The sequence below is a fragment of the Oncorhynchus kisutch genome, linkage group LG2 (genome assembly GCF_002021735.2).
Source record: "Oncorhynchus kisutch isolate 150728-3 linkage group LG2, Okis_V2, whole genome shotgun sequence".
Lineage (NCBI taxonomy): Eukaryota > Metazoa > Chordata > Actinopteri > Salmoniformes > Salmonidae > Oncorhynchus > Oncorhynchus kisutch.
Genome location: NC_034175.2, coordinates 52,999,894 through 53,019,950, shown reverse-complemented (window position 1 = coordinate 53,019,950; position 20,057 = coordinate 52,999,894). Strand labels below are relative to the sequence as shown.

At 40.1% G+C, this 20,057-nt stretch overlaps 1 protein-coding gene across 1 annotated transcript; it reads right to left on the bottom strand.

The window, feature by feature from the left end:
* Window positions 1-1,506: 1,506 nt before the first annotated feature.
* pofut2 (protein O-fucosyltransferase 2) lies at window positions 1,507-18,730 on the bottom strand. The gene is made up of 9 exons (XM_020499529.2): window positions 18,532-18,730; window positions 13,621-13,871; window positions 8,167-8,311; window positions 7,703-7,813; window positions 7,394-7,460; window positions 4,386-4,511; window positions 3,983-4,163; window positions 2,821-2,944; window positions 1,507-1,828 (listed from the first exon to the last, which is right to left on the bottom strand). Exons 1-9 carry the CDS (start codon window positions 18,720-18,722, stop codon window positions 1,675-1,677), a joined length of 1,350 nt encoding a protein of 449 aa, XP_020355118.1. The 5' UTR covers window positions 18,723-18,730; the 3' UTR covers window positions 1,507-1,674.
* Between the last annotated feature and the right edge of the window lie 1,327 nt (window positions 18,731-20,057).

Sequence of the window (20,057 nt, the reverse complement as noted above, 5' to 3'; positions counted from 1 at the left end):
TCTCAAAACAATAAAAACATGACACAAAAAACACTATTAGAACATATATTGTACATATATACAGTTGAAGTCGGAAGATTACATACACCTTAGCCAAATACATTTAAACTCAGTTTTTCACAATTCCTGATATTTAATTCTAGTAACAATTCCCTGTTTTAGGTCAGTTAGCATCACCACTTTATTTTACGAACGTGAAATGTCAGAATAATAATAGAGAGAATGATTTACTTCAGCTTTAATTTCTTTCATCACATTCCCAGTGGGTCAGACGTTAACATACACTCAATTAGTAGTTGGTAGCATTGTCTTTCAATTGTTTAACTTGGGTCAAATGTGTCAGGGAGCCTTCCACAAGCTTCCCACAATAAGTTGGGTGAATTTTGGCCCATTCGTTCTATATGATTGAGGTCAGGGCTTTGTGATGGACACTACCTTGACTTTGTTGTCCTTAAGCCATTTTGACACAACGTTGGTAGTATGCTTGGGGTCATTGTCCATTTGGAAGACCCATTTGCGACCAAGCGTTAACTTCCTGACTGAAGTCTTGAGATGTTGCTTCAATATATTCACATAATTTTCCTCCTCATGACGCCATCTATTTTGTGAAGTGCACCAGTACCTCCTGCACCCTCACAACATGATGCTGCCACTCCCGTGCTTCACGGTTGGGATGGTGTTCTTTGGCTTGCAAGCTACCCCCTTTTCCCTCCAACATAATGATGGTCATTATGGCCAAACAGTTCTATTTTTGTTTCATCAGACTCCAAAAAGTATGATCTTTGTCCCCATGTGCAGTTGCAAACCGTAGTTTGGCTTTTTTATGGCGGTTTCGGAGCAGTGGCTTCTTCCTTGCTGAGCGGCCTTTCAGGTTATTTCGATATAGGACTCGTTTTACTGTGGATATAGATAATATATGTACCTGTTTCCTCCAGCTTTTTCACAAGGTCCTTTGCTGTTGTTCTGGGATTGATTTGCAACTTTTGCACCAAAGTACGTTCATCTCTAGGAGACAGAATGCGTTTCCTTCCTGAGTGGTATGACGGCTGCATGGTCCCATGGTGTTTATACTTGCGTACTATTGTTTGTACAGATGAACGTGGTACTTCAGGCATTTGGAAATTGCTCCCAAGGATGAACCAGACTTGTGGAGGTCTATAATGTTTTTCTGAGGTCTTGGCTTATTTATTTTGATTTTCCCACAATGTCAAGCAGAGGCACTGAGTTTGAAGGTAGGCCCTGAAGTACATCCACAGGTACACCTCCGATTGACTCAAATAATGTCAATTAGTCTATCAGAAGCTTCTAATGCCATGACATCACTTTCTGTAATTTTGCAAGCTGTTTAAAGGCACAGTCAATTTAGTGTATGTAAACTTCTGACCCACTGGAATTGCGATACAGTGAATTCTAAGTGAAATGATCTGCCTGTAAACAATTGTTGGAAAATTTGTTGTGTCATGCACAAAGTAGATGTCCTAACCGACTTGCCAAAACTACAGTTTGTTAACAAGACATTTGTGGAGTGGTTGAAAAACGAGTTTTAATGACTCCAACCTAAGTGTATGTAAACGTCCGACTTCAAATGTATATATAAAAATAACAAAGCTCCACTTTAACACTGCAATTGGCATGTTCTTTGAGAGCTGTTGAGAGGGGTGTCACAACATTGCATCAGTAAACTATTTTCCAGTGTGTGGGCTGTTCACACTCCTTCTCGCTGTCCCCACAGAAGCGGTTGTAGGTAGTTTTGGGGTCGAATCCCAGAATCTCTCTCTCCTCGTGGATCCGGAAAGAAAAGGTCGACACAGATGTTCCGATAAAATACCTGGGAAATGGGAGGGCGATAGAGGGAATTCAATTCAATGCAACTATATCTATCCCACCAGGGGCAATTAAGAAAGACTTCAACACATGAAAAACAGTATACAATAGACTTCACATTCCTCATCACCCCATACAGTACACAACAGGCTAATAATATTGATTTAAATGCAGTGCAAATATTCTAAAGTGCAGTAGAAGTGTAATGATGTGTTTAACACTCCAGTACTGCAATAGATTTCTAGTGGTGTGATCCAGAACCTAACGTGACTGGAATGCACCCTCAGACCATGTGATTATAAGGGACAATGGCTTTCAGGTCCATATGTGGGTCTGACGTACACAGGTGACAAAGACAACTATTGTACCATATGATCTGTTAGTTCAGTTGAAAATATTTACTTAATTTTAACAGCAGAATCTTAGACAACATAGAGTACAATATATATACAGTATGTCTGAAGTACAGAGTCTTATCATGAACACCTAGATCTGCCATCTCACATTTAAAATGGGATACAAAAACTTCAATGATCTTAGCTTACTCCTTCAAGTGTATTTAAATGATTCTGTTTATCCCTCTATCATGGGTGGCTTATTACATTTAAACATTTTGATGTCGAGTAATGATGATGTAAAGCAAACCTCAAATATTTTAAGGAAATGTTTCGGACTATTTTTACACTGCTCTGACAATCGAATTCCCTTTACAGACATTTGATAAAAATATGATCTTAAAGGAAACTTACAGCCTAATAAAATAATTATAATACTGTAAGTGGTATCACATGACCCACTATCCTACAGAACGTGAGGGTAACAAAAGCTGTTTAACTACAGTATGCTCGTGTGCACTTCAACAAAAGAAAAGTACAAGAATGTCTGCATCATGTGTACTTGTCACAGCTCCCCACCCTCAGTCTGCACACATTGTGCAACACTTTCTTTCAACTGAGTGGTGGAACATAGAAGCATTCATTGTGAGGAGAGCTGTACCTGGCATGTGCGCAGATCCATTGGTCGACGATAGCCACGCCCCCGTCCTTGAGTAGTTCCAGGTCCTCCCAGGTGGGTTCAAAGCGTGTAATCTCTGGTAATATCCTCTTCAGCTCCTCCAGCTCTGCACAAGACAGACAGATGCCTCATCAGGAACACACTGGCCTTAGAGCCATACTCTGACTGGCCCTATTGTCTAGATCTAGAGATTAGATTAGAAAAGTGTATTGAAGTGTCACTCCACAATGACACAATAATACAAAAACGACAACTCAAATTTTGTTTTGAGACACTAAAAAACAATCATAGTCAAACATGGTACCGGCGGTATCTACTGTATAATACATTATATCATACACATGTAAGCATTATCAAAAAACAAAGTACAGTAGAAAAATGACAATTAGTCATTTATAAAGAAACATCCCTGTTGGGGGATAAGGTGGCAGGCTTTGGCACAGGCATTTACATTATTGTTACCTGATAAAATTTCACACGATTTGTTATTTTCATCGAGACCGTTAAAATTAGAATTTTGTCTGGAGAGCTGACGAAAAAGACAATCCTTAATGTCATTGTATAACCCACAGACACTCTGTAACGGTTGTCGTCCAGAGAAAGAGAGGAGGACCAATGTGCAGCGTGGTAAGTGTTCATATTTTTAATAAAATAACTGAACAAAACAACAAAAACGACAAACGAACAGTCCTGTAAGGTGATGAAAAACACTAAACAGAAAATAATCACCCACAAAACACAGGTGGGAAAAGGCTACCTAAGTATGATTCTCAATCAGAGACAACGATCGACAGCTGCCTCTGATTGAGAACCATACCAGGCCAAACACTGAAATACAACATAGAAAAAGAACAGACTACCCACCCCAACTCACGCCCTGACCAAACTAACACAAAGACATAATAAAGGAACTAAGGTCAGAACGTGACACTCTCTGTGGAGTAGGCTACAGACAGCATAAACCTGCCAAACTTCTACTGGGTTATACGGTTGGGGTCAATTCCATTTCAAAAGTCAACTGAAATTCTAATTCCTAACACAATTATTTTGTTATTTTCTTAGGGTTGCAAATATGAATGGCTTTATTTTCAACTTATTTATTTTGCATTCAACATCAATCAATGGCACCAAAGTACAACTGTACCTTCCTCATCTGCGTCAGTAGCAACAAAGACTCTGTCTAGTTTCTTTTTCTTCATGAGGTCCCTGATCTTCTTGACAGCTCCTTTGAGGCTGGGCACATCCTCTCTGTGACCCCAGATAAAATCCTTCCTTCTCAGGTGGACACCCAGGTACGGCCCCCCTCTGGCAGAACCCAGCTTATTCTGAGTTTACACACAGAAATTAATAACACGTCAAACCATTCATGCCCAATTAAAAGTACCCACTAATAGCAAAACAGAACTATTCTTAGCTTAAGACATCCCCCCCCCCCCATTTTTCCCACACAGTACATGTTGCTAGTGCAACAAGTAATCAATGTGGATAGATAAATACATGTAATTTAAATGTGCGAGGTGTGTATGTATGTGAAAAGGTCTGAAAACCTTAATGCGAGTCCAGTCCTCATTGTATACGGTCTGGTCCTGCTCATCTGTGGAGTTCAGGTACTTTGCACGGAACTCGTCCCCTAGGAGACGCAGGTGTTTGGAAAAGACCATACTGCGGCGAGTCTACAGAGGAGAAGACACAAAAAGACTTAGACAAAATGGAGGAGTGTTAAACAAATCAGGAAAGAACTATTCACAACTCTGCATTAAAGTAACTATCCAGTGTTACCAGATTTCTATGAAATATGACCTATAATTAATTACAATATACAGTTGAAGTCGGAAATTTACATACACCTTAGCCAAATACATTTAAACTCAAAATTAAATTGCTGACATTTAAACCTAGTAAAAATTCCCTGTCAGTTAGGATCACCCGGTCAGTTAGGATCACCACTTTATTTTAAGAAAGTGAAATGTCAGAATAATAGTAGAGAGAATGATTTATTTCAGCTTTAATTTCTATCATCACAATCCCAGTGGGTCAGAAGTTTACATACACTCAATTAGTATTTGGTAGCATTGCCTTTCAATTGTTTAACTTGGGTCAAATGCGTCGGGTAGCCTTCAACAAGCTTCCCACAATAAGTTGGGTGAATTTTGGCCCATCCATCCTGACAGAGCTGGTGTAACTGAGTCAGGTTTGTAGGCCTCCTTGCTCGCACACGCCTTATCAGTTCTTCCCACAAATTTTCTATGGGATTGAGGTCAGGGCTTTGTGATGGACACTCCAAAACCTTGACTTTAATGTCCTTAAGCCATTTCGCTACAATTTTGGAAGTATGATTGGGGTCATTGTCCATTTGGAAGACCCATTTGCAACCAAGCTTTAACTTCCTGACTGAAGTCTTGAGATGTTGCTTCAATACAGTGCCTTGCGAAAGTATTCGGCCCCCTTGAACTTTGCGACCTTTTGCCACATTTCAGGCTTCAAACATAAAGATATAAAACTGTATTTTTTTGTGAAGAATCAACAACAAGTGGGACACAATCATGAAGTGGAACGACATTTATTGGATATTTCAAACTTTTTTAACAAATCAAAAACTGAAAGATTGGGCGTGCAAAATTATTCAGCCCCCTTAAGTTAATACTTTGTAGTGCCACCTTTTGCTGCGATTACAGCAGTAAGTCGCTTGGGGTATATCTCTATCAGTTTTGCACATCGAGAGGCTGACATTTTTTCCCATTCCTCCTTGCAAAACAGCTCGAGCTCAGTGAGGTTGGATGGAGAGCATTTGTGAACAGCAGTTTTCAGTTCTTTCCACAGATTCTCGATTGGATTCAGGTCTGGACTTGCGAAAGTATTTCGGCCCCCTTGAACTTTGCAACCTTTTGCCACATTTCAGGCTTCAAACATAAAGATATAAAAAATATATATTCAGCCCCTTTACTTTCGGTGCAGCAAACTCTCTCCAGAAGTTCAGTGAGGATCTCTGAATGATCCAATGTTGACCTAAATGACTAATGATGATAAATACAATCCACCTGTGTGTAATCAAGTCTCCGTATAAATGCACCTGCACTGTGATAGTCTCAGAGGTCCGTTAAAAGCGCAGAGAGCATCATGAAGAACAAGGAACACACCAGGCAGGTCCGAGATACTGTTGTGAAGAAGTTTAAAGCCGGATTTGGATACAAAAAGATTTCCCAAGCTTTAAACATCCCAAGGAGCACTGTGCAAGCGATAATATTGAAATGGAAGGAGTATCAGACCACTGCAAATCTACCAAGACCTGGCCGTCCCTCTAAACTTTCAGCTCATACAAGGAGAAGACTGATCAGAGATGCAGCCAGGAGGCCCATGATCACTCTGGATGAACTGCTGAGATCTACAGCTGAGGTGGGAGACTCTGTCCATAGGACAACAATCAGTCGTATATTGCACAAATCTGGCCTTTATGGAAGAGTGGCAAGAAGAAAGCCATTTCTTAAAGATATCCATAAAAAGTGTCGTTTAAAGTTTGCCACAAGCCACCTGGGAGACACACCAAACATGTGGAAGAAGGTGCTCTGGTCAGATGAAACCAAAATTGAACTTTTTGGCAACAATGCAAAACGTTATGTTTGGTGTAAAAGCAACACAGCTCATCACCCTGAACACACCATCCCCACTGTCAAACATGGTGGTGGCAGCATCATGGTTTGGACCTGCTTTTCTTCAGCAGGGACAGGGAAGATGGTTAAAATTGATGGGAAGATGGATGGAGCCAAATACAGGACCATACTGGAAGAAAACCTGATGGAGTCTGCAAAAGACCTGAGACTGGGACGGAGATTTGTCTTCCAACAAGACAATGATCCAAAACATAAAGCAAAATCTACAATGGAATGGTTCAAAAATAAACATATCCAGGTGTTAGAATGGCCAAGTCAAAGTCCAGACCTGAATCCAATCGAGAATCTGTGGAAAGAACTGAAAACTGCTGTTCACAAATGCTCTCCATCCAACCTCACTGAGCTCGAGCTGTTTTGCAAGGAGGAATGGGAAAAAATGTCAGTCTTTCGATGTGCAAATCTGATAGAGACATACCCCAAGCGACTTACAGCTGTAATCGCAGCAAAAGGTGGCGCTACAAAGTATTAACTTAAGGGGGCTGAATAATTTTGCACGCCCAATTTTTCCGTTTTTGATTTGTTAAAAAAGTTTGAAATATCCAATAAATGTCGTTCCACTTCATGATTGTGTCCCACTTGTTGTTGATTCTTCACAAAAAAATACAGTTTTATATCTTTATGTTTGAAGCCTGAAATGTGGCAAAAGGTCGCAAAGTTCAAGGGGGCCGAATACTTTCGCAAGGCACTGTATGTCATGCAAAGTAGATGTCCTAACCGACTTGCCAAAACTAAAGTTTGTTAACAAGAAATGTGTGGAGTGGTTGAAAAACTAGTTTTAATGACTTCACCCTAAGTGTATGTAAACTTCCGACTTCAACTGTATGATTGTAGGTTGTTAACCATTACCAGACATAGATACATTCTTTACAACTTGACACCAGACTTACATCCCAGTAGTCCTTTCCTGCGTAGTGATCATGGAGGACAGTCTCTGCTTTGTCCAACATCACAGAACTGCGGGGATATGAAAGGAAAGAGCTCCATCAGTGAACAAATGTCCACATCTCATACAGTACATACAACAAATCCAATAAAGACTATGCTGCCAACTCTAGAATATTACTTTTTGTTTTAGTTTAAATAGGAAGTCCACATTAAACCTGTAATAGTGGTATAATTAATACACATCCTTAGACAAGAAGATTAGGATTCAATAATTGTATCTATCTTAGCCAAACAGACATTTATTGACTCACGTTGATGTGATGTTGTTCTGCAGGAGTGGTGCCAGGATGGAGGCATGGCCCTGAGCTGACAGACAAGTGACGTTCACACCCCTGGTTTCCTCATAGCCCCAAAACCATCCTCTAACAGCGGGAAAGGAAGGAGAAGAAAGAGGTGAGACATGCTTTCAAATTAGGGAAAACTGCTCACATCGAACATGACAATTTTATTTATATGAATATAAGTCATACTCACTACACCCACTATACTACTACTACTACTACTACAGCTTGTTCCACTGCCATAAAACATATTTTAATAGCTGAAACAAGTATTTACCTTTGATAATTCAACTTCGCGAGACATAAAAGGTAGGTAAGCACAGATGCCAAACTCATTGTTAGTGTCCACATGCACTAGTCCTATGCATCTTTGGAATGTATTGTGTTGAATGTATTGTGTTCCTATCCATCTCTGAACCTGGTGATTACTGTACCTGTAATAACCCTGTTTGTCTTTGGAGTACAATAACCGTTCAACGCAGGGTCGCTGGTCCACTTTCTCCTCCCATTTCCCGTCAGTCCACCCTTCAGCGTAGTTCTGTAGCACCAGGACCTGTTCAATAAATGGGCCTCCAGACTCTGGAGCCAAAAACACGGAAATATAACATGTTACTTTAAGCCTGAAGGTATAATGTTTTATATCTTCTTATAAGCATGTATAAGCCTTTATAATCATGTATCATTATGCATAAATTATACCTATGGAACAATCCTAAACAGAGGAAAAAAATGGAAATTAGCCAGACGTCAGGGAAAGTCGACCAACCACAAAAACATGGGCATTTACTCAAGTGTCTGAGGGGTGACCAGAACGGTACTCTGATATTTTTCTTTTACAATTGCTTTTCCAGCACGATCCCAGCAACTATGGTGGATACAAAACCAGGCTAGCCGGGTACAGGGACTCGTTTCCAGCTGCGATGTAACTTAAGCATTAAATAAATAAATAAATAAACAAACAAGTTCAATTTGGTTTAAATAATGCAAAAACAAAGTGTTGGAGAAGAAAGTAAAAGTGCAATATGTGTCATGCAAGAAAGCTAACGTTTAAGTTCCTTGCACAGAACATGAGAACATATGAAAGCTGGTGGTTCCTTTTAACATGAGTATTCAATATTTCCAGGTAAGAAGTTTTATGTTGTAGTTATTATAGGAATTATAGGACTATTTCTCTCTATACCATTTGTATTTCATATACAGTGCCTTGCGAAAGTATTCGGCCCCCTTGAACTTTGCGACCTTTTGCCACATTTCAGGCTTCAAACATAAAGATATAAAACTGTATTTTTTTGTGAAGAATCAACAACAAGTGGGACACAATCATGAAGTGGAACGACATTTATTGGATATTTCAAACTTTTTTAACAAATCAAAAACAGAAAAATTGGGCGTGCAAAATTATTCAGCCCCTTTACTTTCAGTGCAGCAAACTCTCTCCAGAAGTTCAGTGAGGATCTCTGAATGATCCAATGTTGACCTAAATGACTAATGATGTTAAATACAATCCACCTGTGTGTAATCAAGTCTCCGTATAAATGCACCTGCACTGTGATAGTCTCAGAGGTCCGTTAAAAGCGCAGAGAGCATCATGAAGAACAAGGAACACACCAGGCAGGTCCGAGATACTGTTGTGAAGAAGTTTAAAGCCGGATTTGGATACAAAAAGATTTCCCAAGCTTTAAACATCCCAAGGAGCACTGTGCAAGCGATAATATTGAAATGGAAGGAGTATCAGACCACTGCAAATCTACCAAGACCTGGCCATCCCTCTAAACTTTCAGCTCATACAAGGAGAAGACTGATCAGAGATGCAGCCAAGAGGCCCATGATCACTCTGGATGAACTGCAGAGATCTACAGCTGAGGTGGGAGACTCTGTCCATAGGACAACAATCAGTCGTATATTGCACAAATCTGGCCTTTATGGAAGAGTGGCAAGAAGAAAGCCATTTCTTAAAGATATCCATAAAAAGTGTTGTTTAAAGTTTGCCACAAGCCACCTGGGAGACACACCAAACATGTGGAAGAAGGTGCTCTGGTCAGATGAAACCAAAATGGAACTTTATGGCAACAATGCAAAACGTTATGTTTGGCGTAAAAGCAACACACACCATCCCCACTGTCAAACATGGTGGTGGCAGCATCATGGTTTGGGCCTGCTTTTCTTCAGCAGGGACAGGGAAGATGGTTCAAATTGATGGGAAGATGGATGGAGCCAAATACAGGACCATTCTGGAAGAAAACCTGATGGAGTCTGCAAAAGACCTGAGACTGGGACGGAGATTTGTCTTCCAACAAGACAATGATCCAAAACATAAAGCAAAATCTACAATGGAATGGTTCCAAAATAAACATATCCAGGTGTTAGAATGGCCAAGTCAAAGTCCAGACCTGAATCCAATCGAGAATCTGTGGAAAGAACTGAAAACTGCTGTTCACAAATGCTCTCCATCCAACCTCACTGAGCTCGAGCTGTTTTGCAAGGAGGAATGGGAAAAAATTTCAGTCTCTCGATGTGCAAAACTGATAGAGACATACCCCATGCGACTTACAGCTGTAATCGCAGCAAAAGGTGGCGCTACAAAGTATTAACTTAAGGGGGCTGAATAATTTTGCACGCCCAATTTTTCCGTTTTTGATTTGTTAAAAAAGTTTGAAATATCCAATAAATGTCGTTCCACTTCATGATTGTGTCCCACTTGTTGTTGATTTTTCACAAAAAAATACAGTTTTATATCTTTATGTTTGAAGCCTGAAATGTGGCAAAAGGTCGCAAAGTTCAAGGGGGCCGAATACTTTCGCAAGGCACTGTACCTTTGACTATTGGATGTTCTTATAGGCACTTTAGTATTGCCAGTGTAACAATTACCTAAAACACAAGGCCAAATATACACTGGAGTTGCTTACCAAGACGACATTGAATGTTGCTGAGTGGCCTAGTTACAGTTTTAACTTAAATCAGCTTGAAAATCTATGGCAAGATTTGAAAATGGCTGTAGAGCAATGACCAACAACCAAATTGACAGAACATTAATGCATTTTTTAAAGAATAAAGGACAAATACTGTACAATCCAGGTGTGCAAAGTTCTTAGAGACTTACCCAGAAAGACTCACAGCTGTAATCGTTGCCAAAAGTGACATGTACTAACATGTATTGACTCAGGGGGTTGAATACTTATCTAATTGACATATAATTGTGTTTGAATGTTAGAATTTTGTGAATATCCTTGACAAATTTTTTTAAACAATTAAATCTACTTCAAGGTGTCAAAAAGAGGAAATACATTTAATGAGAGATATAAGAAAGATCAGGAAACTATGTATTTTTCTTTACATATATTTTCCCATTTATTTTAGGCACTAAACTATCTCCATATACAGTGCATTCTGAAAGTTTTCAGACCCCTTCATTTTTGCCATATAATTTTTTTACGTTACAGCCTTATTATAAATTGATTTTTTAAAATCTTCATCAATCTACACACATTACCCCATAATGACAAAGCAAAAACTGTTTTTTTAGAAACTTTAGCAAATGTATTAAAAATAAAAACTGAAATATTACATTTACATAAGTATTCAGACCCTTTATTCAGTACTTTCATTAAGCACCTTTGGCAGCGATTACAGCCTGGTGTTTTCTTGGTTATGACACTAAAAAGCTTGGCACACCAGTATTTGGGGAGTTTCTCCCATTGTTCACTGCAGATCCTCTCAAGTTCTGGATGGGGAGTGCTGCTGCACAGCTATTTTCAGGTTTCCCCGGAGATGTTCGATCGGGTTCATGTCTGGCTGGGCCACTCAAGGATATTCAGAGACTTGTCCCGAAGCCACTCATTGTTGTCTTGGCTGTGTGCTTAGGGTCGTTGTCCTGTTGGAAGGTGAACCTTTGCCCCAGTCTGAGGTCCGAGCACCCTGGAGCAGGTTTTCATCAAGGATCTCGATCCCTTGATCCTGACTAGTCTCCCAGTCTCTGCAGCTGAAACACATCCACAGAGCATGATGCTGCCACCACCATGCGTCACCGTAGGGATGGTGCCAGGTTTCCTCCAGATGTGACACTTGGCATTCAGGCCAAAGAGTTCAATCTTGGTTTTATCAGACCAGAGAATCTTTTTTCTCATGGTCTGAAATTCCTTTAGGTGCTTTTTGGCAAACTCCAAGCGGGCTGTCATGTGCCTTTTACTGAGGAGGGGCTTCCGACTGGCCACTCCATAAAAGGCCTGAGAGAGGAACTCTGGAGCTCTGTCTGAGTGACCATCAGGTTCTTGGTCAACTACCTGACCAAGGCCCTTCTCCCCTGATTGCTCAGTTTGGCCGGCCGACCACCTCTGGGAAGAGTCTTGGTGGTTCCAAACTTCTTCCATTTAGGAATGATGGAGGCAACTGTGTTTTTGGGGAGCTTCAATGCTGCAGAAACGTTTTGGTACCCTTCCCCAGATCTGTGCCTCAACACAATCCTGTCTCGGAGCTCTACAGACAATTCCTTCGACCTCATGTCTTGGTTTTTGCTCTGACATGCACTGTCATTGTTAAAAACCTGTTTTCATTTTGTAATTATGGAGTATTGTGGATAGATTGATGAGAAGTTCTTTTAAAAACATCCATATTAGAATAAGGCTGTAACGTGACAAAATGTGGAAAAAGGATACACGAATACACTATACTCTCACTAATTTTTGGAACTGGTACAGGGGATCTTCAGACGAGTCTTTTGAGACTTGTGGGCATCCTAGAGCAAAACAACCGAGATGTATACTGAACATATATATAAACCCAACATGTTAGTGCCATTTTTCATGAGCTGAAATCCAAGAAAAGTTCCATAATCACAAAAAGCATATTTCTCTCAAATTATATGCACAAATTAGTTTACAACCCTGTTAGAGATCATTTCTCCTTTACCAAGATAATTCATCCACCAGACAGGTGTGGCATATCAATAAGATGATTAAACAACATGATCATTACACAGGTGCACCTTGTGCTGGGGACAATAAAAGGCCACTCTAAAATGTGTAGTTTTGTCCCACAACACAATGCCACCGATGTCTCAAGCTTTGAGGGAGCAGGCAATTGGCATGCTGACTGCAGGAATGTCCAACAGAGCTGTTGCGAGATAATTTCATGTTAATTTCATTACCATAATCCGCCTCCAATGTAATTTTAGAGCATTTGGCAGTACATCCTAATGGCCTCACAACCGCAGACCATGTGTAAGCCAGCACAGGAGGGGGGGATTGGGGGGGATTGCTGAGGAGTATTTATGTCTGTAATAAAGCCATTTTGTGGGAGAAAACTAACTTTGATTGGCTGGGCCTGGCTGAGTCCTGTGACCATGAGACATCCCAAAAATGGTTCTTCTCACAAAACAATTGTGTTCTTTAGAGTCTCATCCTGCCATAGAGTGGCTTGTAGGCCAAACCGTTCAGACGGTTTTGTGAGAAGACCAATTTTTGGGATGACTCGTGGTCTGACAAACACCACTCTAGCCACTCACCTTTCACCGCAGATGCAGAAGGGCTACATAGGCCCTTCTTTTTTTATTACGTTAAGGGTTAAACCCACTTTGTAACATAACAAAATCTGAAAAAATTCAAGTGGTTTCTGAAGGCACTGCAGCCTATGTATTTTTAAGGCAGTAATCTCGGATTTCATTTGAAAGATTTTATCATTCACTTGTTTGTAACAATTGCAACATTGTATTTGTAGTCAACTTTGTAGTCAAGTTATTAATGAAGGCTCTGGGAAACACATCGACCACTAAAGATACACGGTAAGATGGTTCTAACGATGATTGCTACGAAGGCTCTGGGAAACGAGGCCCAGCTCAGTTCGAATCAGGTCAGCTCTGTAGTGTGGAAAGGGTATGAGACTGCTGAACTCACCAGCTATAAACTCCTCGTACTCTATGACAGGCACGTTGCCCTGCAAGCTGGTGAGGCTGAAGAACTCTCCCCAGGGGATCCTGATCTGGTGGATGTCTGGGCTCTGCCAGTGGTAAAGACGTCCCCAGGGGGGCAGCACCAGCACCCAGTCACTGTGTCTCCTCAGGGTCTTCACCAGGGATGCCATGCGAATGTACACGTCCCGACGAAGGTTGAAACCCTCTGGGGGGTTGATGTCGTAAAGCAGGTACCTGGCAGCATAAAGATATAGAGATAGTATTATATGTTTCATTGTGTTCTATTAGGCTATGCGCCTGGCTGGCAGCCTCATAAACATGAGTTCTGTTGGAGCTAGACACTGCGGTCAAGTGAGCCAATTTCTGTGCGTGAATACATAACACTTTACGGTATCATGTGTTTTCTGGTAGGGAAACTGAGTAGGATGCACTGTCATGCACAGATAGAGACAAGCGCCTTATCAACAATTATTTTGATACGATGCCCATATTATGTCAACTTAAAATATGGGTTAATATAACTGGTTAATCTTTATTACAGTGAACTTTGAGGTAACATTAATCAATTTTAACCCGACTAGTACATCACTAATCCATTGTCATTAACATTCAAAGCATAATATGCCCATATTATGACAGCTACAAGATAAGAAAAACACTAGTTTTCTTTAAATTACAGTGACATTTGATGGATTATAATTACAGTTAAAATGGATGGTAAACATTTTGTAACATGTCTGCCAACAATACATTAGTAATCCATTGTCATTAAAATTGCAACGCATAGCATGCCCACATTATGCCAGCTTCAATACTAGAAAAACTCTAGTTTACTTTATATTGGAGTGAACTTCGATGAATTATAATTTTAAGACAGTCAAATTGGATGTTAAACATTTTGACACGTCTGTACACTTATTAAAAAAATGTTGCCAAAGGAAAGCCATTTTTCACATCTGTAAATCTTAACAAACTTGTTTTTCTCTGAGAATAGACATTTTCCTTAAGGGGATGTACCCCCAATCTACCCTATCACCAGTATTTACATCCACATTTGAAGTAGAGGTTGACCGATTATGATTTTTCAACGGCGATACCGATACGGATTATTGGAGGACCAAAAATAGCTGATACCGATTAATCGGCTGATTTTTAAAATGTATTTGTAATAATGACAATTACAACAATACTGAATGAACACTTATTTTAACTTAATATAATACATCAATAAAATCAATTTAGCTTCAAGTAAATAATGAAACATGTTCAATTTGGTTTATATAATGCAAAAACAAAGTGTTGGAGAAGAAAGTAAAAGTGCAATATGTGCTAACGTTTCAGTTCCTTGCTCAGAACATGAGAACATATGAAAGCTGATGGTTCCTTTTAACATGAGTCTTCAATATTCCAAGGTAATAAGTTTTAAGTTGTAGTTATTATAGGACTTATAGGACTATTTCTCTCTATACCATTTGTATTTCATATACCTTTGACTATTGGGTATTCTTTTTAGGCACTTTAGTATTGCCAGTGTAACAGTATAGCTTCTGTCTCTCTCCTCGCCCCTACCTGGGCTCGAACCAGGAACACAGACAACAGCCACCCTCGAAGCATCGTTACCCATCGCTCCACAAAAGCCGCATCCCATGCAGAGCAAGAGGAACAACTAGTCCAAGTCTCAGAGCGAGTGACGTCACAGATTGAAGCGCTATTAGCGCACACCCTGCTAACTAGCTAGCCATTTCACATCGGTTACACCAGCCTAAACTCGGGAGTTGTTAGGCTTGAAGTCATAAACAGCTCAATGCTTGAAGCATTGTGAAGAGCTGCTGGCAAAACACAAGAAAGTGCTGTTTGAATGAATGCTTACGAGCCTGCTGCTGCGTACCATCGCTCAGTCAGACTGCTCTATCAAATATCAAATCAGACTTAATTATAACATAATAACACATAGAAATATGAGCCTTAGGTCATTAATATGGTCGAATCCGGAAACTATCATTTCGATAACAAAATGTTTATTCTTTCAGTGAAATACGGAACCGGTCCGTATTTTATCTAACGGGTGGCATCCCTAAGTCTAAATATTGCTGATACATTGTACAACCTTCAATGTTATGTCAAAATTACGTGAAATTCTGGCAAATTAGTTCGCAACAAACCAGGCGGGCCAAACTGTTGCATATACCCTGACTCTGTGTGCAATGAACGCAAGAGAAGTGACACAATTTCACCTGGTTAATATTGCCTGCTAACCTGGATTTCTTTTAGCTAAATATGCAGGTTTAAAAATATATACTTCTGTGTATTGATTTTAAGAAAGGCAGTCCTTTTTCACGAATGCGCACCGATATCGATTATATAGGACACGCTAAATGAACTAGTAATATCATCGACCATGTATAGTTAACTAGTGATTATGATTGATTGATTGTTTTTTAAAAGACAAGTTTAATGCTAGCTAGCAACTTAACTTGGCTTCTTACTGCATTCATGTAACAGGCAGGCTCCTCGTGGAGTGCAATGAGAGGCAGGTGGTTAGAGCGTTGGACTAGTTAACCGTAAAGTTGCAAGATTGAATCCCCGAGCTGACAAGGTAAAAATCTGTCGTTCTGCCCCTGAACGAGGCAGTTAACCCACCGTTCCTAGGCCGTCATTGAAAATCAGAATGTGTTCTTAACTGACTTGCCTAGTTAAATAAAAGGTGTAAAAATAAATAAATAAAATCAGCCAAATTGGCGTCCAAAAATACCGATTTTCGATTGTTATGAAATCGGCCACTCCGATTAATCGGTCGACTTCTAATTTGAAGGATATTTTTTCCTTTAAAGTTATATAAAGTACAACAAGTAGTAAAGTAACAAGTAATAAACAAGATGTTTCAAAGGGATAGATAGTAAAAAATATATATATATATTTTTAAACAAGTGTTCACCTGCAATAAATAAGGTAGCTCATCTTGCTACCAACCCAAGTTGTCCATCCAAAACATTGAGTTAATCAGGCGCCCCCATGTCAGTTAACCTCTCCATAAATATCACTCTAAAACACCCATGAGTTAGTATTTGTAGTTTTTTTCAGCCTGAGGCCTAGTCCACTATATCTTTCTGCGATTTCAACAAATGTTATTTACTGACACTATACTGGTCTGTAGTGTGCGATCTGGTAGGCCTATGATTTCTTCCTCTATGTCCGTCCTTATGTATATTATGGGCAGGTACGGCTGACACGTTTTCTTGAAAAGACAGCACACTTTGACCAGGGTCATCACCATGGTTTTTTCTTCTGCTGCATGTTTCACGATTTCAACCATCTTAGATGGCGTTGTAGCTGTCATAATATGTGCATGTTATGCTTTGCAATGTTAATTTTTATTTTAAATTTTTTTATTTCACCTTTATTTAACCAGGTAGGCTAGTTGAGAACAAGTTCTCATTTGCAACTGCGACCTGGCCAAGATAAAGCATAGCAGTGTGAGCATACAACAAAGAGTTACACATGGAGTAAACAATTAACAAGTCAATAACACAGTAGAAAACAAAGGGGGGGTCTATATACAATGTGTGCAAAAGGCATGAGGAGGTAGGCAAATAATTACAATTTTGCAGATTAACACTGGAGTGATAAATGATCAGATGGTCATGTACAGGTAGAGATATTGGTGTGCAGAAGAGCAGAAAAGTAAATAAATAAAAACAGTATGGGGATGAGGTAGGTGAAAAGGGTGGGCTATTTACCAATAGACTATGTACAGCTGCAGCGATCGGTTAGCTGCTCAGATAGCTGATGTTTGAAGTTGGTGAGGGAGATAAAAGTCTCCAACTTCAGCGATTTTTGCAATTCGTTCCAGTCACAGGCAGCAGAGTACTGGAACGAAAGCCGGCCAAATGAGGTGTTGGCTTTAGGGATGATCAGTGAGATACACCTGCTGGAGCGCGTGCTACGGATGGGTGTTGCCATCGTGACCAGTGAGCTGAGATAAGGCGGAGCTTTACCTAGCATAGACATCTAATGACAATGGATTAGTAATGTACTAGTGTCAAACGTGATAAAAAGTTTACCATCCACTTTTACTGTGTAAAAATGAAATAAACGATTTTGTATAATTTTGATTGTGGAAGATTGAATAAGTGTGCTTCAAACTATTTGCGTAGAATGATTTGTAGCTATCATCTATCTATCTGTACATGACAGTGCATCAGACTCAGTTTCCCCACCAGAAAACACGCGACGCCGTAAAGTGTGCACAATTTCACCCGAAAAATGAAGAGCGGATGGCTTTGCAAGTGTCTGCTCACTTGAGGGCAGTGAGCTATACCTCCCATATACCCAGGTGATGTTCACTCATTGGCGGTCAGGTGGACAAGTGCCTAAAAAGAATACCCAATAGTCAAACATTTGAACATTTTGTGTTAGTGTTGTGCCTGCCATACAGGTTTGATATGTTTTATTTGTATTTAACCTTTAACAAGGCAAGACAGTTAAGAACAAATTCTTATTTACAATGACAGCCTACCAAAAGGCCTCCTGCGAGGACGGAGGCATGGATTAAAAATAAAAAATATAGGACAAAACACACATCACGGCAAGAGAGACACCACAACACTACATACAGAGAGACCTGAGACAACATAGTATGGCAGCAACACAACATGGCAGCAGCACAAAACATGGAACCAACAACAGCAAAGGCATATTACCAGGCAGATTTAATATATTCTCAGTTTATAGAATGATTTCTGATTACATTGTGTATCCCACGTCTTGAGCACATTTTTAAAACTAAAATGAATGCTCTAGAAGCAAATAACATATTCTATGCGTCCCAATAATACAATATTGAAATACAAGCTATAGCATATGTAGGCCATTGTGTTTAGCCTGCACCCCCTACCGTAGATCCCGTGCTGCTGCAACAGCCGGTGAAAAAACGCTATTTCCTGCTCGGAATGTATCTTCAATTTGACATTCGACGACTACAGCGCTCAACGCGAGAATAGACAAACACAATTTGATTAAAGATTGCACAGAAAAAAGCCACAACACTGGCGATTTGAAACCTCTGCTAAATCTGTGGTCCGCCATTTTTTATTTAAGCAACGCACTTCCGGGAGTGTGAAGCGTCTGTGGTTACATAGCAACTGCATTGATTTGTGTAACAAGTTGTTAACAGTGGGTGTGTTCGTAAAGTAAATCTGCGCTCTGGTTGTTCGTAAATTCATCAGTTACTCTGCGCTTTGACACATTCAGACAAGAGTGCTCTGAAATCGTAGTAGATAGCCAGAGCGAATTTACGAACGCACCCAGTATCTGAATGCGTTACGGGATGTGTTCGTAAATTCACTCTGGAGTACGCTCAGATCGTTGTCAAATTGTCGTAATTCAGAGCGTTGTCAGAATCATGTCTTTATTGTTCTGAAACTTCTGTATGTTTAATGTAAATTTTTATTGTTTATTTCACTTTTGTATATTATCTACCTCACTTGCTTTGGCAATGTTAACACATGTTTCCCATGCCAATAAAGCCCCTTGAATTGAATTGTCCGTTCGTAAATTCAGAGCCCTTTTCGTTATCGGAGCGTTCAGAGCACACACTGGACGCTCTGGCGGTGGAGTAGGGTTGATCCGAGTGTTCTGACCTCACAACGGCAGTCAAGCGCCGAAGCTTGCTAGCTACTTCCAGACACAAATGATAGAACACCTCACTGACTAGTCGCCCTAGCAGATCTGCTTTCATGTTATCCAGAGCGTTGGTGACTATAACTGTTCTGCTGTCAACAATGGACTTACGCTTTACTGACACGGGCCATATTCAACGGGTGTTGAGTGTTAGTAAATTCATCAGTTGTTCTGCGCTCTGGCACACAGACGAGAGTGGTCTGAAATCGGAGTAGATAGCCAGAGGGAATTTACGAACACACCCACAAGTATCACTACAAGACAGAAGAATGATCCCGATGTTTCACATCTGAAGCATCCGGTAGGCGTTTCCACTCAACACCAAATATGGTGATGAGAGGAAGCCCAGTGACCGGCAGTGGGAGAAGACGGAGCGAGATAGATTTTGGCCGATATTCTGCAATTTTTTAAATCAGCGAAACATTTGATCTCAATACAGTTTTATGTTCCAAAAAACTGCAGTCTTTTACGAACAGAGTGAAGGTTTAAAAATATATACTTCTGTGTATTGATTTTAAGAAAGGCAGTCCTTTTTCGCGAATGCGCACCGATATCGATTATATGCAACGCAGGACACGCTAAATGAACTAATAATATATTTTAAAATGTTTAATTACGTTGTTTAAAAGGAGTACAAGGCCCGATTGAGTTATTGCACACGCGCACTTCACAGAGTGGGAATGCAAAAAAAACTGCGAGAACATGACAATAGGATCATGCTAGTCTTGCTTGGCTCTGCCC

What these genes read in the sequence shown, in the direction of transcription:
- pofut2 (XM_020499529.2), bottom strand. Translation starts at nt 18,722, where the DNA reads ATGGCGGACCACAGATTTAGCAGAGGTTTCAAATCGCCAGTGTTGTGG. An exon ending in CAGGAAAGGACTACTGGGAT is followed by an intron (nt 4,512 to 7,393) that starts GTAAGTCTGGTG and finishes TCTCCTCTGTAG; the next exon opens with ACTCGCCGCAGTATGGTCTT. An exon ending in TGGATCTGCGCACATGCCAG is followed by an intron (nt 1,829 to 2,820) that starts GTACAGCTCTCC and finishes CCCATTTCCCAG; the next exon opens with GTATTTTATCGGAACATCTG.